The sequence below is a fragment of the Hemitrygon akajei genome, unplaced genomic scaffold (assembly GCF_048418815.1).
Source record: "Hemitrygon akajei unplaced genomic scaffold, sHemAka1.3 Scf000073, whole genome shotgun sequence".
Lineage (NCBI taxonomy): Eukaryota > Metazoa > Chordata > Chondrichthyes > Myliobatiformes > Dasyatidae > Hemitrygon > Hemitrygon akajei.
In genome coordinates, this window is record NW_027331959.1 from 3,441,425 (window position 1) to 3,459,463 (window position 18,039).

Here is an 18,039-nt window from a genome sequence, read left to right on the forward strand (position 1 = left end):
AGTTGATCGAGAAGATCCTGAGAGATCCTGATTTATGAACATTTGTAGAGGCATAATATGATTATTACGAGCCTGACTGAATTTTTTAAGGATTGGACTAAACATATTGGTGAAAGTAGAACAGGAGATGTAGTGTATATGGATTTCAGCAAGACATTTGATAAGGTACCCCATGCAAGGCTAATTGAGAAGGTAAGGAGGCATGGGATCCAAGCAGAACTTGCTTTGTGAATCCAGAATTGTCTTTTCCACAGAAGACAAAGAGTGGTTGTAGACGGGTCATATTCCGCATGCAAATCGAAGATTAATGCTGCGACTCAGTGATCTGCTCTGGGACCTCTTCTCTTAGCAATTTTTGGAAATGGCCTGGATGAGGAAGTGGAGGGATACGTTAATAAATTTGTTGATGGCACGTTGGTTGGTGGTATTGTGGATAGTGTTGAGGGCTGTTAGAGGTTACAGCGGGACGCGATTTGATCCAAAACTGGGCTGAGAAGTGGCAGATGGAGTTCAGCACAGGTAAGTATGAGGTGGTTCATTTTGCTAGGTCAAATATGATGGTAGAATATAATATTAATGGTCAGGCTCTTGGCAGTGTACAGGATCACAGTCCATCAGAAACTCAAAGCTGCCTCGTAGGTTGGCTGTGTGGTTCGGAAGGCTTATGGTGCATTGTCCTTCATTAACCGTGGGATTGAGTTTAAGAGCCGAGCGGTAATGTTACAGCTATATAGGACCCTGGTCAGACCCATCATGGAGTACTGTGCTCAGTTCTGGTCACCTCGCTAACCGAAGGATGTGCAAACTATAGAAAGGGTGTAGAGGGGATAGATAAGAATGTTGCCTGGATTGGAGAGCAAGCCTTCTGAGAATAGGTTGAGTGAACTTGGCCATTTCTCCTTGGAGAGATGGAGGATGAGAGGTGACCTGATAGAGGTGTATAACGTGATGAGAGGCAATGATCGTGCGGGTAGACAGAGGCATTTTCTCACGGCTGAAATAACTAACACGAGAGGGCACAGTTTTAAGGTGCTTGGAAGTAGGTACCAAGGCAATGTCAAGGGTATTTTTTTTCCTTTTACGCAGACAGTGGTGTGTACGTGGACACTGCTGCCGGCGACGTGGGTGGAGGCGGACAGAGTAGGGTCCTTTAAGAGGATCTTGGATATATACATGGATCTTAGAAAAATAGCGGACTAAGGCCATCCCTGGGAAATTTTTGAAGTAAGTACATGTTTCGGACAGGAGGGTTAGCCAAGGGCTTGCAGGTTTTCTATATTTCTATGTTCACTCCACACAGCTAATGCTCACAGAATCCTTTCCTCCCACTATCATTCCGTTGAAGTTGCTCCCGAGGTTACTGACTCTACGCAAAGAGGAAGTGAACACAGAACGATGAAATTGTGCAACACTTCTTGCAGTTCTCGTGGTTTGTTACCGTTGAAATGGAGGAAGTGGCTCAACAACAGTAACTGAAAAAGGAAATAACAAAGTCAGCAGCACACGCTCTGAATTACATTGTGACAAAGGTTAACACTGTAGCCATTTTGAAATGATGAATCTAAAATTGTAAAGGCTGCTTTTAGCCATGCCTGGTGCTGTATTGAATTAATCGTGTAGTTGTTCTGGCTAACAAAACATGATTCCTACACTATCGATCAATAATATATTGCCAATATTATACCAAATGACAGCTTCAACCACCAGCTGTTGCAACAAACTCCACAGGCCGACCACTCTTTTGCTGACGAAGTTTCTCTCATCTCAGGTTTAAAGAGAAATTTCTTCATTTTGAACCTGTCCTCTCAGATAACAGACTCTCCGGCTGATGGAAACATCCTCCCCATGTCCACTGTCTCCAGGCTGTTCCGCGTTCTGCGGGTTTAAATAAGATCCCGTCCAGCTCTATACTTCTGAACTCCTCAGAGTTCAGGCCCAGAGTCATCAGATGCTTCTCGTACATAAACCCTCTCATTCCTGAGATTACTCTTGTGAATTGTGTGAGCAACAGTGGGACTGAACACATTTCCAGCAATAACAAAGGAACACCAGAAGCAAAAATCTGAGCTTAGAAAATAAATAGTAGCTCAACACCTTAAAAACATGCGCTGCTTGATCCCGGGTCCATTGCACTTGCATCTAAAACTGGTGTATCCCAGGACTCTGTGATATCCCAGGCAAACAATTTTGTGCCGAACCTCTACTTCCTTTAGAAATTACCCAGGGTTACACACAGCCCTCTATTTGTCTAAGGTCCATGTCCCTATCCAAGTGTCTCTTCAAAGACCCTATCATATCCGCCTCCACCACCATCGCCAGAGGCCCTTTCCATGCACTCACCACTCTCTGCGTAAAAAAAAAAACACCCTAAATATCTCCTCTGTGCCCACTTCCCAGCACCTTGAAACTGTGCCCTTTCATGTTAGCCATTTCAGCCCTGGGAAAAATCCATAACAAAACTGCAGGAATTAGGAGGTAGGGCAGTATCTATGCAGAGAAATAAACATTCGACGTTTCGCGTCAAGAAATTCCTCTCCATAGATGGCGTCCGACGATTTGGGTTTTCCCAGCAAATAGTTCTGCAGACTCTTTTGTGTTTACTATTCCCATTGTCTGATTTTAAAATCACACATATTCTGCATTACTGCTACGTCTCTATCAACAATGAAGATTATTCCGGTTTCCCACTGAACATCTGTGGTGCCTCTTGTTCTTTGACATGCTGTAATAATGAACACCCAACCCGGTCATCTTACAGCCATATCTCTGTAACCGCTATCACGCCGGACTCAACGAGGACGCTTTCAGAACAGTAAAATAAACTATTACGGCTTCCATAGGATACCCATTTGCCTTGGTAGGACCCCATTAAAATGATTAGAATCTCGCGGTTGTCACAGCTTTTCTTTTAAACATACCATGAAAAATTCGCCTCTCGCCCACCAAGCCTTCTGCACTAAGTAGTGAAATGATGGCTTTCGTCTGCCGCTTTCTGTAACTGGTCACCCCAACTGTTTGCGATGTATCGAAACCATGAACAGAATCAAAGTCTTTGCTTCAACAGGACTTCAGGAGATCAGCTCGGAAACACCCACAATATACACAGTCTGAAAGAGAAAACAAAATACCTACATCCGAAACGGCAAGTTTTGGTAAAAGGGAACTCATGTTGCCTGAACAGCACATCGCACACTTGCTTTGCAATTGTAATACTGGGTTAGAGAATTGTTCCTAATCTCAACCATCTCTTGCAGACTCTCTGGTGTTTATTCTTCTCGTAGCATGATTTTCCTGCTAACATTGATTTAAAATCACCCCCACTTTGCATCACTTCTACCTTAATGTCAGCTGCAGTCAGCTGATCACAGTTGAGCTAGATCAAGTGCAGTCCTGTATTTTGTACATTATTGTTTTTAGTATTTATTTTTGTTGGCGTGGATGGTCCCAAGCGGTAGTGCAAATAACAGCTCACCAGATGCTACTGTCCTGCCGAAGACATAACTGTATGGCATGGATTAAAATCAATGGATATTTATCAAATAGTATTACTCTAGAAAGGGGCACGAGACAGGGCTGTGCATGGTCACCGCTACTCTTCGCATTGTGTCTGGAACCATTAGCTCAATATATCAGACAAAATGAAGATATCAGGGGAATTACTATTAAAGGTACAGAGCATAATTTGGCTTGCTACGCTGATGACATTTTGATCTATCTAGGGCAACCAACGTACTCTTTACCTAAATTGATGCAATCCTTTGAACAATATGGTAAAATATCAGGGTACAAGATCAACATAGATAAAACCCAAATACTTTCATATAACTAGAGCCCACCAAGGGAAATAGAAAGTCGATACCCGGGGCATGGCAAACAGAGTCTTTCAAATATCTGGGCATCATTGTGCCAAAAGATTTGGCAAAATTATCAGAATGTGATTATCAGCCTTTTTATAAAACAAATTAAGGAAGATATGGCAAGATGGAACCTGATTTCTTTTTTTTTTAGTCTCAGTTCAAGGATTGAGTCTATTAAAATTAATGTATTGCTCAGCCTGTTATATGGAGCTTACCTTCTCTTAGAGATGATAATTTTGCAGCACAGTTGAGAGCTGTGAAATGTTGGTGCAACCCATCATATGACGCTCAATGGAGAAACTTTGAGGAGCGGGTACTTCCCATCCCCATACAAGCAATTTTGGCTGCTAACAACCTGCAAAGGTACATAAATACTATTGATAACTCATGGGTGAAATTGACTCTTAAAATATGGAATACTACTATAAAAGAATATAATCTAGAGGGAGATATTGCAATTATTCAATGGTGTGCATATGTCTCGGATTTTACACCGAATAAACTGGATGCTAGGTTTAAGGACTGGGCAGCTAAAGGAATAACATTTATTTTCAACATAATGAAAGAAGGAACACTGTTCAGTTTTGAAATGCTTAAAGAGAAACACTTATTAGAAAAACAAGATTTTTATCGGTATTTACAGATGCGACAATATGTTAATAAGACGCTTAAAAATGTAACCAAGGCACGTACATGCTTGATAGAGCTATTTAGAAAAGCATATAATTCAGATAACGGAGGTAGAATCATTTCAAGCATGTATAAGGGTTTGTCAAATCTTAAAACATGTTCGGCTTCGTACATTAAAACAAAATGGTAGAATGAAGGAGGGATAATTATATCTGAGGAAGAATGGACAATAATATGGAGGTATCAATGGAAGAGTACCAGTTCACAGAAATGGAGGGAGTTCGGATGGAAATAATTTGATAAGATATTTTATTACACCCTCTTAGAAATCCCATTATGATAGTAACCACCCTGTTCGTTGGAGAAATTGTGGAAATCAAAATGCAAATCATTAAGACATCTTTAAATGTGAAATACCCTTAGAGAGTACGACCATATATTTTGTGTATCTACCTCAAGAATGGTGTACAATAGATGAATATTTAACGAATATACTGTTGGTGGCTAGTAAAAAGACTCTTACTAGGAAATGGTTATCACAGGAGAGCCCACATTTAAATTCATGGATGGAAATTACAATGGACATTTTCAAATTGCAGAAGATAACAGCATATTTTAATCATTAGCTGGAACAATTTGATTCATACTGGGTAAAATGAGTTAACTACATAATGCCTCATAGGCCTGATTTTATTCTCACATATCAATGAATATGTTGTTAAAAAAAATCACTCTCTACTTGTACATAGTTTTTTTTCATTTTGCTTGTTTTGTTTTCTTTCGACTGTTTTCTATAAGTGTTTACCTCAGATAAATACTATGTGGAGATTTGTGACATGTATGATTATATGATATATATGTACAATGTCTGAAATATATCTTATGGAAATGTCAGTTCAATGATGAAATTCAATAAAAAATAAATTAAAAAAAAGAAAAATGAGCAAAGTTGGAATAAGGTGATGAAATCGGTATGTTCCACACATTTATTGGGCAACTAATGCGGACTGTGCAAGCCCGCTGTAATGCTCATATAACGTGGGGTTGTGTTCAGGATAAACCGTGAGCTCGCACAGAGCAAACATTTGCTTTGAGAGATATGGACCGAAATATCATACAATTAATATTAAATAAAATGAATGTGAAGGCAACAATAGAACTAGGCGACAGGTCATGAATGGCATTTCAATGCGGAATGCCTGGAACAGCTTTAAAAACTTCCTGACTGTCTACTTTGCTAGACGGTGTGGTGCCGAGAGAACACAGAATTAGAAACGGCGCCTTGTTTGTCCACTGACTATAACTAACTTGAGTCATTGTGCAACCTTTGTGCCTGTTGTTTTATATTTATCGGGGCATAGATTAATGTATAAAAGGGCAGCCAGCTCAGAGCGCAGGCGAGTGGCGCTTAGTGCAAGGAGTGCGGTACATTTTGTACAATACCCGAAAAATGGCTCTACCAACAATCCGGGATGTAAGGATTGCATTTTACCCTTTTCTCGCAGCCTTCGGTGTTCCGGGTAAGACGACACATTGAAATTACTCTCTGTCTGAAATGCTCGGGACGCTCTTCGATTAACAGTGGTTTCACTGGGTGTCTTGTACCGGTGAAACCAACCCAGCGCGGAGACACGGCAGACTACTGCTGCAGAGATGATCCTCTCCGGTGGATCCTCTCACGTTCACTGCCGCCCCCTCCCCCCTCCAAAGGTCACCCTTGACGATGCTGCTCAAATTCAGAGAAATCAATCCTCCCCGCTGGCAGGTGTAAATCCGCAACCACGCATTGTTACAGATTGAAATAAGTCTTGTGATATAACTTATTTTTGAAGAAGAGTACGAATTGTGGGATCATTGTGGATTGTACCAACTGCCGCTAAACACAGCACCTTCCAATCTGTCATAATTGGACAGAGAGTGGAGTTTCAGGATAAATTCTGCTTACCTTCGTCTCCCTCTCTCTCTCCCTCTCTCTCCCTCTCTCTCTCCCCCTCTCTCCCGCGCCCCGCCACTTTAGGCTTTTCGATCAAACCTTTGATAATATGTCTCACCAGTACTAACTGGGAATTATATTAAATATAGCTATCACAAGCATGTCCAGCTAGGGATTTGAAATAATTTCTCCCTATTGCTCCTGCAAGATGATAACGAATGCGATCAAAAGGGTAGATATATCCCAGAGGAGGAGCTTATTTATTGATCGACATGTCTGAAACTATTGAATTTCAGTTAGTTTGTGTACAAGCGACACTGGACAAGTCAGTGAAGTCCGTTTCTGTTCAACCGGCCCCGTGCTCATTCATTGATTAAACGCAGGGAACGAGTGCATCGGTTTCACCCTGGGCCTGGTGACCGAGAACAACACGACCCCACTTAGTCCGGGGCAGTACTGGCTCAAAAATCATGAGAGCTCCGTTGAGTGGAACCTGTCGAGTTCACATCAGCCGACTCTCCTACAGCCGCTGGGGTCAGCGGCACTCAATCCCGACAGCTGGTGCCTGAATGGGGTTTCGAGGGTAAGAGCCATTGAAATGACGATCCCACGGGTGGGGGTTGCAGGGCGCAAGGGAGGTATGGGAGAAGATGGTGATCTCCGTGTTTCTGGGTTGTGATGGCGAATGAGCAGAGGTGCTGCCCCTTTCGGTTACATCGCCAAGGTGAAATCGAGAGCGTGTCATCAGCAACTTAACCAGGAGCAAATGCGCAGTTCGGCTGCAAACCGTTTTAGTTCACTGAATGAGGGGTTTTCAGTCTCTTGAAATATTTTTAAAATATTCTCGCTTGCAACATATTTCGCCAGTAATTTTTCCGATCACTGTCGGAATAGTATTTTCACATTGGACTTAGCAAATACTTCTCCTCGCCCTGTTTGTAATTCACTATTTGTGATTCTTTCCCTAGCGAACCTGTTGACAATGGTGGTCCTCTTCCGAGGGAATTGCGGCCTTTCCAAATGTATATCGCACTACATGGTTGCCATGGCAATGGCAGATCTCCTAGTGATGATGTTCTGTGTAATCGGGTATCATATCGTCATGTACCAGTTTCCAACATCCTTCCTGTCCTACACATCCGCTTGTAAGGTCGTTCTGTACTTCAATTCAACCAGCCTGCAAACCTCGGTCTGGTGCACTGTCCTGTTCACAGGCGATCGGTTTGTAGCGATCTGTTGTCAGAAGCTGAAAGCGAAATATTGCACAGTGAGGACGGCTGTTGCCGGCATTATAATCGTGCTGGTCCTGTTGCATTTACAGAGCGTCCCGTATCTATTTCAGTATAAACCTGTGCGTGTAGTTAACGGTAGGCAATGGGGCTGTCAGCCGAGCTCATGGTTCATGACGTCTCCTGTGGGAGTCACATTCTCCTTTCTGCAGAGTATTTTAATGGTTATATTACCTTTTTCTCTGATAGCCCTGTTTAACTGTCTGACAGTGAGGCGCATTTTATTAGCCAGTAAAGTGCGCCGCGGACTGCGCGGTCACAGCAGTCAAACACAGAAGGATCCGGAGATGGAAAGCCGCCGGAAATCCATCATTTTACTCTTTAGTGTGTCCGGCAGTTTCATTCTGTTGTGGCTGCCGGTCACTGTGAGCTTTCTGACCACCCGACTCACAGGAACCGCGCATTACGACGGCAATTACACCGACTCTGCCTATGTCGCCACTGAAGCCGGCTACATGCTCATGTACCTGAGTTCCTGCACGAACACCTGCATTTATACAGCGACCCAGGCTCAGTTTAGAGAAGAAATGCGGCGGGTGTTAAAATGTCCTTGGACTTTGTTTTTAATATTGATTAATAAACGCAGTTAAAGCAAAGCACATGTTCCTAAAGGTCAAAAGTTCATTAACAACTAATTCTCCGCATCGGGCATCCGTCATTGGGTCGCGATGTGCATCTGGGTTTTATGCGTTTAAGTATAATGGGTCTCGCTATTAAATTGACTTGGAATAAAATAACACCCACTCCATTTCCGGGCAGGAGCGCCCTTGACAGCGTGACGTCATCAACAATCCCGGTATCCTATCATTCAGTTGATTTCATTCAGTTGATTTCATTCACTCCTTCCGTTTCACAGCTGCGTTGACACTCAGGGCTCATCTGGCCGCAGGGTAACTCGGGTAAAGCTCGAGCAATCACAATGACGTTTATACTGTCAGTGGAGATTCGCTGCGGTCAACGCTGTGACAGAGCCACCTTCTTGTAGATTGCAGCGGGTGATCAATATTGCATGGATTCTGCCCCAAGTCGACTATGGCGAACTAAGCTAATCCCCAGAGCCATAATACATCCCGTATCCCTCGCTGCCTTCGTTAACCAAGGGCTATCCAGACACTTTTCCATTATTTTATTATCACCGGCATCCATCACGTCTGTTGTAGACACTGGGCAAAGAAAGGATGTCTTCAGATCTGTGTATGCATGTGCCTGTAGTGTTAGCTACTACTGACGTAGGAAAAGACAAAGTTGTTGGCTATCTGTACAATATACACCTCCTCATAATTGTATAAACTTCTACAAGGACCCTTCAATTTATTTTCTATATCAATTAATCAATCAAACTTCTCCTTATAGTTTATTCCCTTCCCCACAGTCCAGGAACAATCTGGTGAATTTTGATCTACCATCGCTCAAAGCCTTTTTAGACAATGCAAGTATAACAAAAACCCCTTGTCCTGTCCACTTGTCCCACTGCATTCAGAGAGGTATGACCTAGCATTGCAAGGTTACAACGAAAAGCGACCCTACAAAGGATAGTATGTCCTCCCAGAATTTTATTTCACGAAGTGCATTAAGTCACAAATTGTTTCACATACTGTTTTGCAAACAATAAAGGATCCAGCAGCAAATCTACACTCGCCGCTTATTGCCGGCGTCCGGGAACAGAGCGACACACGCACACTATAGTTTGCATCCACTTACCGAGCTAATATTGCAACTAGTTTGCCAACTCATCTCGGTGTCCCTGTATCTGCCATGGAAGCCTTCTTAGAAACATTACTGAAGTCCATCCAGACTCCCTCTACCTTCCTGCTTCGTTAAATGGTCGAGATTATTCCTTTAAGATCACAGTCACATTTGTGAGACATGACGTCCCCGTAACAAGAAACCACTACTAATTATTCACTTAGATGAACTACCTTCCGGGCTGTATATACATCAATTTTGTTAACCGGAATTTTCCCCCATGACATTCCCACGCCGATATAAAGAGAACTGATCTCAATATTCAAGAAATGAAGTGATAAGGGGAGCGCTGTGGAATCGGTGAAGACGGGAGAAAAATACATTTATGAGCCACAAATTGTAAACGGAGTTTGGGGAATAAATTGAAGACAGATGTTTACATGACTAACGGCACAGCTTAATCGAGAACTCTGGGTTTATAATTTATGCACTTGTATGGAAATCACTTCAAAGTCCCTTCCAAATCAGTCCCATGATCCCAGAGTTCAGTGCTCTTTCAGTCATTCCCGCTTGGCCCTCCCTCCACCGCGGACATCCATCCTTCAGCTGCCGGAGGTGAAAATTCCGCAGTAACATCCGTCCGCTCAGTAGCCTGTCTTTTCCTTCCATATTTGGGCATTGGCTCAGTGGAAAACTGGGCGAGATCCGCTACCCGACAAAAACTCACCACCAACATTCTCCAAGCCATATGATAAAGGACACGTAACTGACAGCCTTCCAGGAGAATGAACCGGGGTAAATAGAGCATAGTCTCCTGAGTAATAACTGTGGAATAGGGATCACACTGCGAAAATCCGGATGGACTTATGAAATACAAGCAGAAGCTATTCCTTAATGAGACATTATCACGGCTAATATTTTCCCACGAAGTTTTTTTTTCCTTTTTCCGCATCGATTTATATTTAAAAAAATGAATATTATTAAGTGTTTCAAAGACTGAGCCTCCGCAGAACCTCGGGAGACACCTATTTAAGGTCTGTGTCATTTAAGGTAAAATTGGATAGGTATATGGACAGGAAATGAGTGGAGGGTTATGGGCTGAGTGCGGGTAGGAGGGACTAGGTGAGATTAAGAGTTCGGCACGGACTAGGAGGGCCGAAATGGCCTGTTTCCGTGCTGTGATTGTTATATGGTTATGTGGTTATTGTCTATTGTCTATTGAAATGTTGCAAACATACACTACATTTGCTGAAGGGTATTCTTCCCGTCACAGTTCCAAATCATCCCGATTCCTAACCCCTTACCTGGGGAAAATTCTCTCTGTGTCCTTTCTTTTGTATCCTGTCTTCACGTCAGTTCATTTCTGTCCCTTGTATTCACTCTGTGGTTCTCCTCAGCTCCGCCTTCTACATCCATTCCCCACCGTCATACTCCTCATTTGAAGCTATATTCTATTCTCACAGTTTTCATGCAGTATTTGTGTACAGAATTGTCGGCGAATTTTAGGAAAGATATCAACAAAATAGACAGAGTACAGAGAAGATTTAAGAGAATGTTACCTGGGTTTCAGCACCTAAGTTACAGAGAAAGGTTGAACAAGTTAGCTCTTTATTCTTTGGAGCGTAGAAGGATGAGGGAGGTCTTGATAGAGGTATTTAAAATTATGAGGGGGATAGATGGAGTTGACGTGGATAGGCTTTTTCCATTGAGAGTAGGGGAGATTTAAACAAGAGGAAATGTGTTGAGAGTTAGGAGGAAAATGTTTAGGGGTAACACGAGAGGGAACATCTTTACTCAGAGAGAGGTAGCTGTGTGGAACAAGCTTCCAGTAGAAGTGGTAGAGGCAGGTTGAATATTTTCATTTTTTAAAAATGGATAGGTATATGGACAGGAAAGGAATGGAAGGTTATGGGCTGAGTGCTGGTCGGTGGGACTATGTGAGACTAGAAGGGCTGAGATGGGCTGTTTCCGTGCTGTAATTGTTTTATGGTTATATGGTTTAAGTTGCTTGGGAGTAGGTGCAGAGCAGATGTCAGGGCTATTTTTTCTTTTACTTAGAGAGTGGAGAATGTGTGGAATGGGCTGCCAGCAACAGTGGCGGAGGTGTATACAATAGTGTATTTTAATAGATTCTTGGATCAGTACATGGAGCTTAGGAAAATAGAGGGCTCTGTGTATCCCCACTTATTTCTAAGGTAGGGGCATGTTTGGCACAACTTTGTGGGCCAAGGGGCCTGTATTGTGCTGTAGGTTTTCTATGTTTCTCTGTTAACCCTTTAGAAAAAGGGAAATGAGCCATAATGTGGAAAGAAGCCATGAATAAGTAGGTTAACTATCAATGTCATTCTTCCCCAGCCCAGAGCTTTGATGGGCAAAGAACATCACAGACAGAACTGCAGTCAAATTGACTTCTTCAGATTGCAGCAAATTCAAGGGGAACCTCTTCACCCACAGAGTGGTGACTGTTTGTAATCCATCACCAGAGGGAGAGTGGGAGATGGTCAACAGGGGAGGATTGAAAAGGACTGTTATGGAACTGAATCACTGGCAGAGTCCAGCCAGCCTGAGTTGACTCTCTACTGTACACTGTTATAACTTCACTAAGTACTGGAGCCAGAGTTCAAAATAGAACTGATTTATTTGTCTTGAATCCAGAATATTAAACCCCAATCCCACAAAAGGTGAATATACAGCAGAAAAAACTCCTCCCGTGCCCAGTGACCAGGGTGCAGAGCTGGTTGTGGTGAGAAGCAGCAATAATTGCAGAGTTCAGCACCAATAGTCACTGTCGAAATTGCATTCAGCAACGGTGATGGACAAATATCCAGCATGCAGCTTATTGAAACTTTCTTCCCAGTGTGAACCCGTTAGTGTGTCTCAAGGTTAGATAACTGATGATTGGGAAGTTTTTAAGGAACAATAGAACTTAACTAAAAAGACAATACGGGGAGAAAAAATGAGGTACGAACGCAAGCTAGCCAGGAATATAAAGGAAGATAGCAAAAGCATTTTTTTAGGTATGTGAAGAGAAAGAAGATAGTTAAGAACAATGATGAGCCCTTGAAGAATGAATTGGGTGAAATTGTTATGGGAAACAGAGAAATGGCAGAAGAATTTAATGAGTACTTTAGATCTGTTTTCACTAAAGAAGACACAAGCAATCTCCCAGATGTATGGATGGGCCAAGGACATAGGGTAACAGAGGAAATGAAACAGATTGACATTCGGAAGGAAACGGTGATGAGAAGACTGATGGGACTGAAGGCTGACAAATCCCCAGGTCCAGATGGTCTGCACCCTAGGGTACTAAAGGAGGTGGCCCTGGAAATTGCAGATGCATTGGTAATCATTTCCCAATGTTCCTTAGATTCAGGATCAGTTCCTGAGGATTGGAGAATGGCTAATGTTATCCCACTTTTTAAGAAAGGAGGGGGGGAGAAAACAGAGAACTATCGACCAGTCAGCTTGACATTGGTTGTGGGAAAGATGCTAGAGTCCATTATTAAGGATGAAATAGTGTCATATCTAGATACCAGTGATAGGATTGGGCCAAGCCAGCGTGGATTTACCAAGGGTAAATCATGCTTGACTAATCTGTTGGAGTTTTTTAGGATGTAACCAGGAAGTTAGACGGGGGAGATCCAGTGGATGTAGTGTACCTCGATTTTCAGAAGGCATTTGATAAGGTCCCACATAGAAGACTGGTGGGTAAAATCAAAGCTCAGGGCATCGGGGGGAAGGCATTGACATGGATAGAAAACTGGTTTGGCAGATAGAAAGCAAAGGGTAGTAGTGAATGGGTGTTTCTCGGAATGGCAGGTGGTGACTAGTGGGGTGCCACAGGGCTCGGTATTGGGACCGCAGCTGTTTACCATTTATGTTAACGATTTGGATGAAGGCATAGAAAATAACATCAGCAAATTTGCTGATGAAACTGAGCTGGGTGACAGTGTGACATGTGATGAGGATGTTAGGAGAATTCAGGGTGACTTGGATAGGCTGGGTGAGTGGGCAGATACTTGGCAGATGGCGTTTAATGTGAATAAGTGTGAGGTTATCCACTTTGGGAGTAAGAACAGGAAGGCAGATTATTATCTGAACGGTGTAGAGTTGGGTAAGGGAGAAATACAAAGAGATCTAGGAGTCCATGTTCATCAGTCACTGAAGGTGAATGAGCAAGTGCAGCAGGCAGTGAAGAAGGCTAATGGAATGTTGGCCTTTATTACAAAGGGAATTGAGTACAAGAGCAAGGAAATCCTCTTGCATTTGTACAGAGCCCTGGTGAGTCCACACCTGGAGTATTGTGTACAGTTTTGGTCTCCCGGGTTAAGGAAGGACATCCTGGCTGTAGAGGAAGTGCAGCGTAGATCACGAGGTTAATTCCTGGGATGTCTGGACTGTCTTATGCAGAGAGGTTAGAGAGACTGGGCTTGTACACGCTGGAATTAAGGAGATTGACAGGGGGTCTGATTGAAACATATAAGATTATTAAGGAATTGGACAAGATAGAGGCAAGAAATATGTTCCAGATGCTGGGAGAGTCCAGTACCAGAGGGCATGGTTTGAGAATAAGGGGTAGGTCATTTAGGACAGAGTTAAGAAAAAACGTCTTCTCCCAGAGAGTTGTGGGGGTCTGGAATGCACTGCCTCGGAAGGTAGTGGAGGCCAGTTCTCTGGATGCTTTCAAGAAGGAGCTAGATAGGTATCTTATGGATAGGGGAATCAAGGGATATGGGGACAAGGCAGGAACCGGGTATTGATAGGAATTGATCAGCCATGATCTCAAAACAGCGGTGCAGGCTCGAAGGGCCAAATGGTCTACTTCTGCACCTATTGTCTATTGTCTATTGTCTATAACTGAGTGAATCCCTTCCCACATTCACAGCAGGTGAACAGTCTCTCCCCAGTGTGAACTCAAGGATGCACATTTGATGGAGATGGCTGAGAGAAAATCTTCCCAATGTCTGAGCAGGTAAATGGCCTCTGCCCAGTGTGAACTCGCTGATGTACCTTCAGCTGAGATGACCAAGTGAATCCCTTCCCGCAGTCCGAGCAGATGTACGGCTTCTCCCCAGTGTGAACTCTCTGATGTACCTTCAGGTTAAATGAGCAAGTGAATCCCTTCCCACAGTCCGAGCAGGTGAATGGCTTCTCCCCAGTGTGAACTGATTTATGTACCAGCAGTTTTGATGACTGAGTGAATCCCTTCCCACAGTATGAGCAGGTGAACGGCTTCTCCTCAGTGTGAATTTGTTGGTGTCTCTGTAGGTGGGATGACTGAGTGAATCTCTTCCCACAGTCTGAGCACAGGAAGGGCCTCTCTCCAGTATGAATTCGCTGGTGTGCCAGTAGGTCGTGTGACTTAGTGAATCTCTTCTCACAGACTGAGCAGGAGAATGGCCTCTCCCCAGTGTGAACTCGCTTATGAACCCGTAGGTCGGATAACTGAGTGAATCCCTTCCCACAGTCTGAGCAGGTGAATGGCTTCTCCCCAGTGTGAAATCGCTGGTGTCTCTGTAGGTCAGATGACTGAGTGAATCCCTTCCCACAGTCTGAGCAGGTGAACGGCTTCTCCTCAGTGTGAACTCGCTGGTGTCTCTGTAGGTGGGATGACTGAGTGAATCTCTTCCCACAGTCTGGGCACAGGAAAGGCCTCTCTCCAGTGTGAATTCGCTGGTGTGCCAGTAGGTCGGGTGACTCAGTGAATCCCTTCCCACAGACTGAGCAGGTGAATGGCCTCTCTCCAGTGTGAATTCGCTGGTGTCTCTGTAGGGGGAATAACTGTGTGAATCCCTTTCCGCATTCCAAGCAGGTGAATGGCCTCTCTCCAGTGTGAACTCGCTGATGTACCTTCAGTTGTGATGAGCAAGTGAATCCCTTTCCGCAGTCTGAGCAGCTGAACGGCCTTTCTCCGGTGTGAACTCGCTGATGTACCTTCAGCTTAGATGAGCAAGTAAATCCCTTCCCACAGACTAAACAGCTGAATGGCCTCTCCCCAGTGTGAACTCTCTGATGTACCAGTAGTTCTGAGGACCAAGTGAATCCTTTCCCGCAGTCTGAGCAGGTGAATGGCCTCTCCCCAGTGTGAACTCGCTGGTGACTCAGTAGGTCGGATGACTTAGTGAATCCCTTCCCGCAGTCTGAGCAGGTGAATGGCCTCTCCCCAGTGTGAATTCGCTTGTGTATCAGTAGGTCGGATGACCGAGTGAATCGCTTCCCGCATTCTGAACAAGTGAATGGCTTCTCCCCAGTGTGAACTCGGTTATGTACCCGTAGATCAGATGACTGACTGAATGTCTTCCCACAGTCTGAGCAGGTAAACGGCTTCTCCCCGGTGTGAACTCGCTGGTGTCTCTGTAGGTCGGATGACTTAGTGAATCCCTTCCCACAGTCTGAGCAGGTGAACGGCCTCTCTCCAGTGTGAATTCGCTGGTGTGCCAGTAGGTCAGGTGACTCAATGAATCCTTTCCCGCAGTCTGAGCAGGTGAATGGCCTCTCTCCAGTGTGAACTCGCTGGTGTCTCTGTAGGTGGAATAGCCGTGTGAATCCCTTTCCACAGTCTGAGCAGGTGAATGACCTCTCTCCGGTGTGAACTCTCTGATGTACTTTCAGTTTAGATGAGAAAGTGAATCCCTTCCCACAGTCTGAGCAGGTGAACGGCTTCTCCCCAGTGTGAACTCGCTGGTGACTCAGTAGGTGGGATGAGTTGGTGAATCTCTTCTCACAGACAGGGCAGGTGAACAGCCTCTCCCTAGTGTGAACTTGCTGGTGTCTCTGTAGGTGGGATGACTTAGTGAATCTCTTCCCACAGTCTGAGCAGGTGAATGGCCTCTCCCTGGTGTGAACTCGCTGATGTAGCTTCAGTTTGGATGAGCAAATGAATCCCTTCCCACAGTCTGAGCAGGTGAACAGCCGCTCCCCGGTGTGAACTCGCTGGTGTGCCATTAGGTCAGATGACCGAGTGATTCATTCCCCACAAATTCAGCAGACGACCAGCCTCTGCCCAGTGTGAACTGACTGGTGCATCTACAGTTAGGAAGACTGACTGAATCCCTTCTCACTCCGAGAACAGGTGAATGGCCTTGCCGAGTGTGAACTTGCTGATGTACCTTCAGTTGAGATGATGGAGTGAATCCATTCCAATAGTCTGGGCAGGTGAATGGCCTCCCCCATGAGTAAAATGATGGGTGTGCTGGTCGATCAGATGATCAAGTGAATCCCTCCCCACAGTCTGAGTAGGAAGAATGATTGAGTGAATCCCTTGCTCCAATTCTTAAATATCTGGACAGACAGAAAAACTGGCGTGTTGTGTCCGTGATTCCTGAAGAGAAATCCCTTGTCGTTTTTAACCTGTAAAAAGATTTACAACATCCATCAATGGGTGAAGGACAATATTTCAGATGAGATCACTTTGATCACCAAGGTGTGATCTGATATCACACTGTTACAGCGAGAGTCAACCTAAGTTGCAGAGAGAAATCATCTTCGAACTGGGCACAGGGCTGGTATCTGGAATGGAAGGGTACCTTGTATCACTAATTTCTGTCACCAGCCCTGGATCATTTCCTAGTAGCTTGCTGCACACTTCTACTTTGGGAATTCTACTGATTGAGAGCGCATTTGAAAAACTCTACCCCATCTTGTACTTTTACAGTATGGAAGTCCCAGTCAATGTAAGTAAAGTTAAAATCACTTCCTATATCAATCTTTGTTTCTAGGCATAGTCTGTGATCTCTCTGTAAATTTGTTCCTCTCAATCCCTCAGACTGTTGGGTGCATCCAACTCCCAGTAATGGTAACAATATCATAATTCAATGCAGTGAGCTCATCTGACTTTCCTACGGTGCTTCTTGCATTAGATATATGCAGGTCAGCACATTCGCCGCACCATGCTCAACCTTTTGATTGCTGACTTTGTCTGAAGTCTGAACAACATCTGATTGGTGTGAAGAAAACAACCACTTCCGCAATGTCACAGAAACAAAGGAGCTGATTGTGGATTACAGAAGGAATAGAGACAGGCTAACCCCTATTAACATCAATGGATCTGGAGTTGAGAAGATAAACAGCTTTAAGTTCCTCGGCATACACATCATTGTGGACTCACATGGTCTGTACTTACTGGCTGTGTGGTGAAAAGAGCAGGGTAGAACCTCTTTCACCTCACATGGTTGAAGAAGTTTGGGATGGGGCCCCAAATCCTAAGAACTTTCTACAGGAACACAACTGAGAGCATCCTGACTGGGTGCATCACTGCCTGTCATGGGAAGTGTATTTCCCTCAATCGCAGGACTCAGCAGAGAGTGGCTCGGACAGCCCAGCACATCTGTAGATGTCCGCTATTCAGGACATTTACAAAGACAGGTGCGTAAAAATGCCCGTATGATATTGGGGACTCAATTCACCACAACGACAAACTTTTCCAGCCGCTATCATCCAGGAGACGGTACCACAGCATAAAAGCCAGGATCAACAGCCTCTGGGACAGATCTTTCCACCAGACCAACAGACTGATTAATTCTTGCTGATACAATTGTATTTCTATGTTATATTGACCGTCCTATGTAAAAACTATTTATTATAAATTACTATGTTACACATTGCACATTTAGATGGAGAAGTAATGTAAAGATCTCCACTCCTC

At 44.1% G+C, this 18,039-nt stretch overlaps 1 protein-coding gene across 3 annotated transcripts in view; it reads right to left on the bottom strand.

Annotated features, from left to right (window-relative positions):
• LOC140722252 (NACHT, LRR and PYD domains-containing protein 12-like) overlaps nucleotides 1-18,039 on the bottom strand; it is a 50,088-nt gene that overhangs the window by 21,458 nt on the left and 10,591 nt on the right. The window contains exons 3-4 of one of the 3 annotated variants that reach the window (XR_012097568.1): nucleotides 14,406-16,745; nucleotides 4,073-4,212 (exon numbers count right to left, since the gene is read on the bottom strand). Coding sequence is in view for 1 of the 3 variants with exons in the window: in XM_073037041.1 (XP_072893142.1) it covers nucleotides 14,310-16,340 (2,031 nt within the window). In the remaining 2 variants the exon portion in view is untranslated. Of the gene's footprint in view, nucleotides 1-4,072; nucleotides 4,213-13,503; nucleotides 16,746-18,039 lie in introns of those variants that run through there. The other 2 variants (XM_073037038.1, XM_073037041.1) reach the window with 2 other exon arrangements.